The 6,449-nt window shown below is 41.9% G+C and overlaps 1 protein-coding gene across 1 annotated transcript; it reads left to right on the top strand.

Annotated features, from left to right (window-relative positions):
• The first annotated feature begins 732 nt into the window (after positions 1–732).
• Positions 733–2,877, top strand: FIBIN (fin bud initiation factor homolog). The gene has a single exon (XM_027562798.1). The coding sequence runs from the start codon at positions 1,267–1,269 to the stop codon at positions 1,900–1,902; it is 636 nt and encodes a 211-aa protein (XP_027418599.1). The 5' UTR covers positions 733–1,266; the 3' UTR covers positions 1,903–2,877.
• The last annotated feature ends 3,572 nt before the right edge of the window (positions 2,878–6,449 follow it).

Genomic DNA, 6,449 nt, shown 5'->3' with positions numbered 1-6,449 from the left:
CCCCCCTTAAATTAAAAGACCCAGTGACTTACTGAGTGCTGCCTGGTTCAACTGTAATCTTTGTGACAATAAATAATTTGTTTAATCTTCTATCCCTTGGATTCTCCATACAGAAAATGAGGATAACAGTACCAATCCCCTATTTTTCAAAAAAATTTTAAATGTCCCAAAAGAGGCAATAGCTGTAAAGGTGTTAGGTTAAAGATGCAAGGAAGGAGCTTAGCAAGGATGGGCTTTCATGAAATTAAACAATTATTTCAGTTGTCCACTGACTTGCTAAACTGGCAAAAGTCCATTTCTCAGCTTTTGTTCCTATACATACTAGCAACAACACATTAATCAGTTTTGTATATTCTTGTTTCTTCCAAAGTATTGTTATTGCACATTTTAATTAACCATTTCCAAACAAAACTGCCTTTCATACATTGCAAATTTGTCTTCAAAGTCATAAACTTTTTAGTGATAAAAATAGGACATACTCACAGAATCCAATCTAACTGACACTTATTTAAAATTGTGACGGGGCATTTCTCCAGGGTAATTGCCCTTCCTCCCAATAGTTAATAGTTAAACAGCCTTTCTGTTATGGGAATTCAGCTAATCCTCTTCCCATTTGTTCCTTCAGTTTAAATTCTGTTTTCCAGGGTCTCCCTGCCAATCCTCAAAAAGAGACCCTGTACCTTTAATAGCAGAGACCTGGTGAGAGGTTTCTTTCCAAACTTGTTCCCTGGCTTCCAAGTGACGAAACCAGCTGTAATTTGAGAGCAGAAAGATCCTCAGGATATCATTAGCCAAAGGAAAATCTCCGCATTCCCACCCAGTCCAGGAGTAGAAATCGTATCAGAGGGCAAGAGCCTTTCTCTCCAGCTACAGGCTCCATTTCCCAAGGAGCAAGAGGGACCTCGGAGAGCCAGAGTGGGGCAACGGAGCCAGCCAGCATCCAGCCAGAACCCTGGAGGAGGGGTTCCCCATCGTGCCGGCATCCTGCCAGGAAACAGCCGGCTGAGTTCCAACCACCAGAGCGAGCGCAGGAGCTCAGAGCGAGGGTGCATCCTGGGCTGCTGGCTGCGGGGTGGGCTACCCAGGCTCTGCTGCGCAGCCACATGAAGCCAGCTGGGGAGGGGGGGTCAGGGTGCAGCAAGGCGACTGGGACTGAGGCTGACGCCGTTGCAGGGAGGCACTGACTCCCAGGGGGACCCCCTCCCCTTCCTTGCGTCTGGGCGAAAAGTCTTCTCCAGGGGTCCCTGGTCATCCTGAATATCCAGGATGGTGTTCCTGAAGTTTCTCTGGATGGGTTTTCTCTGCCACCTGTGTCAGGGCTATTTCGACGGTCCTCTCTACCCAGAGATGTCCAATGGGACCCTGCACCACTACTTTGTGCCGGACGGGGACTACGAGGAGAACGACGACCCCGAGAAGTGCCAGCTGCTCTTCAGGGTGAGTGACCACCGGCGCTGCTCCCAGGGGGAGGGGAGCTCGGCCAGCACTCTGCTAAGCCTCACCCTGCGGGAGGAGTTCACCGTGTTGGGCCGCCAGGTGGAGGACGCGGGGCGCGTGCTGGAGGGCATCAGTAAGAGCATCTCCTACGACCTGGACGGGGAGGAGAGCTATGGCAAGTACCTGCGGCGGGAGTCCCACCAGATCGGGGATGCCTACTCCAATTCGGACAAGTCCCTCACTGAGCTGGAAAGCAAGTTTAAGCAGGGCCAGGAGCAAGACAGCCGGCAAGAGAGCAGGCTCAACGAGGACTTCTTGGGGATGCTGGTCCACACCAGGTCCCTGCTGAAGGAAACGCTGGACATCTCCGTGGGGCTCAGGGACAAATATGAGCTGCTGGCCCTCACCATCAGGAGCCATGGGACCCGACTAGGTCGGCTGAAGAACGATTATCTTAAAGTGTAGGTGAAGGGGCAAACTGCCCGGGAGAGGGCATCAAGTCAGTCCTCCTGGTGGAGGATGGGGGACAGAGCCAGGGCTAACTTTCCCCTTATACCTACTATTTTTTATAACCTGATTTGCACTCGGAGAATGATCCTGAAAATGGAAAAAAGTGAGAGTTGAGTGGTTTTAGTTTTGTACACTATTTATGTGATTGTTACTGGTTTGTCACCTGGAAAGGACAATTTAAAGCCATGCCTCCTGCCTTTCCCAGAAGGGCTTTATAGACTCTGCAGAGACACCTGTTTCAGCCACATCTAAAAGGACACAGTTTATGCAGTAAGGACTGATTAAAGTTCCCCATCCTGGAGATTAAGTGAAGATGCCCAGGGAGCTTGTGCACAGCTCCTTTCAGCCTTCTCTCCTGGGCTCTGAAAGCTGTCAACATTGCCTGTTTTTCAGATGAGGTCAGAGGTGCTGCTCAGCATGCCTGCCAGAGGATGGAAGCTTGTTTCTTCTCCTTTTCCTTCTTATTTATTAACCATGGTCTCCACGGTTTTGTTTTTCTTTGTCTTCTTTTTTCTTTTGGATTTTGGGGGTGTTTTTTAAAAGATTATTGGCTAGAAACTATATGCAAATCATCTTTTGCAGGGAGATGTCTGCGGTGCCTCTGTGGGTATGTGTTTAAGTTAAAGGAGCCACATGTAAGAAGCCTAACCTTTGTGGTGGTCATGAACTCCTGTGATCTGCCAATTTGCCATGTCTCTCACTGTATGCGTGTGTCATCAGCATGGCAGTCCATTACAAAGAAGTAGGTAGATCGTCTTGACACACCTCCAAAAGCCTGGGATTTAGGTTACCAGTGTATTTTTTCTAATTTGGGGGTTTTGCTTCTGTTTGCTTATTGAAAACTTGTACTTCGAGTAGAGGGAATTCTAATTCTCATAACTCCTTAACTAAGTTTTATTATTCAGCCAATAAATATGTTCTCATATAATACTTGCTTATTTTCTAATTTATATTCATAACTTTCATATTGCAAAGAGGAGCCAATGCAAAAGGAAAGAAAGGCTGGGATTTAAGCCAGTTTACTTAGAGTATATGATAAAGCAGGCAGAGGATCGCTGCATATTTAGCAATCCTCCCTTCCCTGGCCGCCCTTACCATCCTCAAAAGGAAACAAAAAATCTAGACTGTGTCAAAACTTGATCTCTGCTGGTCTGCCTAAAACTCCAATTTTCTCTAGTGTTTTTGCATAGAATCAACTGAAAAAAAGTTTATGGTGAGGCTCAGAGCTTATACGCCCTTGGAATGCAGAGGGAGAGAGCTCCATTCTAAGTTGTAGGAACTACAGTAATGTTTGCTAATTTTGAAGACAGGTCTACATTATTTCATTAATAATTTTAAAAGTGGAAATGCACTTTATTTCATATCATTCCCCAGCCAGTCTTCATCCTCGCCTTAAATATGTGCATATCTGCACAGATCCACACACACGCGGGCACACACACACTAAGAAATAAGTATTCATTATCTCCTTTTCAACATGGATGAAAAGTCTCCTTTTCTCTCCCATGCATGAGGAATCCAGTTTTCTATTCCTCTGAAGTGTCCAATGTCCTCCTATGACAATCAGGGAAACTCAGATTCAGAAGGTGACCAACCCTCAGTTAGTTCCAACAGCTCCAAGTCTCCTAGATTTAAGTATGGGATTTTCCCACAATGCTTTTTTCAAGGATGCTGAGAAATGAGATAGAGTGACCTGAGGCCTGTGGCTTTGCATAACTCTTTCATTGTTTAAAATAAAAATGAACAAAATATGGAACAATACTTCATACAATCATTTATTATTTCTTTTCATCACCCAAGGCTCTGCTTTTAACCACCAAGGGTATGTGAGAAATAGGTAAATGATTTTTTAAGAGAGTTTCAGTCTTTATTCCATGAAAGATGAGAAAAAAAGATAACAGCAGAGGCAAAAGAGATTATATTCAGTACTCAAATGATTGTAGTTTATGGTCACAACCCTTGCTATCTCAAAGCCTCATATCACTCACTTCAGGGTAATCACCTTTAATCCCCAGACGTATTAAATGTCATCTTCTCAATTTTCCCAGCTGTAATAGGAAGATATTAGACTCATGACATGGATGGAAAACTGCTTTCCTCATGATGTTAATTTCAACCAATTGTTAATGGCTTCATAGAATAATAGTATATTAAAAAGGATTTAAATAACACAGTTGCAAAGATTGCTGTCCCCAATTAGAGGTCTTGCATGCGTGCAAGTAGGCGAGTAGTAACCCATCTGCTACAAATTTGAAAACCTCAGAATAGAAGATGGCTGAAGTTCTTTCCAGTGCTGACATTCTATGATTCCTACAAAACCAGAATTAAATTGTTTAACATTGACTCATCCATTCAAGGCTAGACATATAGCCAGTAATCTCATAGAGTCTTATGTAAATGACCCCAGAGGTCAAATAGAAATTTCCAGGTGGGGAGAGTAAGCCATCCTGGACTACCAACACAGAGGCTGGCATTACAGAGAATTTCCAAATTAGGATAGGGAGCCAGCCCCACACAAATCTTCCCTCTCTGCTTCCTTGTTATTCTTATTAAGACTTTATTACACAGTGACAGAATTCTTTTTCTTTTTTTTTAAGTAGTTGTGCCTTATTGTTCAGATCATGAAATATCTTAAAAATCTGAATAAAACTGTGTACTTTCTTTCCTGAGGAATGTACTTATAAGAACATTCGTACAATGTAGGTTAATCTTTCTTTAATAAATATTTGTTGATCACTCAATATGTGTCAGGCACTAGTTAGGTTGTAAGTAATACTGAGATATTACAAAGAGTTGAGACACCATCTAACTGAAAGCTTAAAAAACCTCTTAGAGTTTTATTTGGAGTAGGAGGAATTTATTATTATTATTATCATTAAACAAAATAGCTAGCTTTCTTGGAGAACTCATTTTAGCATTATTGGTTAGGGCCTGTGCTAAGAACTTTGCTTGGGTACTCCCTTAATTCTGACAACAAACTGTGTGAGGAAAATATTATATGAAAGGAATTAATATATGCCAAGAGCTTAGAATAGTACCTGACACAGAGTGAATCCTCAGTAAATGTTAGTTGCTGCTATTACACTGTTTATTATTATGATTATAACTGAGGCCCAGAAAGCCTAGGTAATTTTTCCAAAGTTAAAACTGTGATGTCTTATTTACTTCACTACGTTCTCACTTCTTAAGCTGATGATTATCTAGTGGAATATATGATCAAATAAAAGAAGAATATGGAGGGCAAAAATCCACCGGGGCCACCATTTGTCTATTCCATATGGTGTCCTCTCCAAGTCAGTCAGCCTAGAGCCTAAGGCAGTTCAGATGCCAAGTTCTATCAGTCAGAAACTGACTCTGGTAACAGAATTTCTCACTGATACCTTCTCTGAGGCATTGTTCAATACCACTCAACTTCACACTTCCAATTTCACCTTGTGGACACTAGCTTATCCTACTTTGAGGGGCTCCATAGATAGAGTCTGCCAATTAAGGACGCCAGGTTGTGTTAGCCTCTGCAGTAACCAAAACCACACTCAGAGAAGCTGGCAGGTGTGGGTGTGCTATGCATGGCACATGGAGAGGCTCTCCTATAGTTTATGCACTTTCATTGCCTTTTAAACTCTCATTTACAATTTTTCTAAGGAAACAGACTCAAAAGTTTCTGAGAGAAGCCTTGAAACTTCAATCATAAACTATTTTAACAAGTAATAAAAGTGTCCATGAAAAGCACTAAAGATATGAAATGTCCCCAAAGTGTATGCTAGAATTTCCTTGGGATATTTTTCAGGGGATGGTTATTAAAATCTTCTTGATAAAGAAGAATACTTGAGTGTGAAATATGAATGTTGAATGTGCTTTATAAATGTTTTAATATAAAAGGAAAAATAACTGGAGACATAAAAAGTCTTGTTGATGTATGGCAAAACCAATACAATATTGTAAAGTTAAAAAGTAAATAAATAAAGCTAATGTAAGGAAACACACACACACAAAAAGAAATAGAATACAGAAATACGGAACAGTCATTCACCAGTATAGAGAAGGAGATTTTTCAAATCATCTTCATAATTTTGGAATCAGGGTGGTCCTTAGGAGTACTATTTCCAGAGTCAGAATCCTCAAGGATATGTTATTCATCAGACATTGTCAAAATGCAACCATATGAGGTAACTAGGATAGAAATAGTATACTCAGCCTTCTGAGTTTGTGGGTTCTACATCCATGGATTCAACCAATCTCAGAGTGAAAATATTCAAAAAGGAAAAAATAAAAATTCCAAAAAGTTCCAAGAAGGAAAAAGCAAAAGTAATACACTGGCAACTATTTCCATAGCATTTACATTGTATTAGAGAGGAAATGGCAACCCACTCCAGTGTTCTTGCCTGGAGAATCCCAGGGACGGGGGAGCCTGGTGGGCTGCCGTCTATGGGGTCGCACAGAGTCGGACACGACTGAAGTCACTTAGCAGTAGCAGAGATTATAAGTAATATAGCAGGTGAGTG

The sequence above is a fragment of the Bos indicus x Bos taurus genome, chromosome 15 (assembly GCF_003369695.1).
Source record: "Bos indicus x Bos taurus breed Angus x Brahman F1 hybrid chromosome 15, Bos_hybrid_MaternalHap_v2.0, whole genome shotgun sequence".
Taxonomy (NCBI): Eukaryota; Metazoa; Chordata; class Mammalia; order Artiodactyla; family Bovidae; genus Bos; species Bos indicus x Bos taurus.
The sequence above is the reverse complement of the archived record's forward strand: the minus strand, read 5'-3'. Positions and strand labels throughout refer to the sequence as shown.

Coding starts and splice junctions, on each gene's coding strand:
- FIBIN (XM_027562798.1), top strand. CDS start 1,267: ATGGTGTTCCTGAAGTTTCTCTGGATGGGTTTTCTCTGCCACCTGTGT.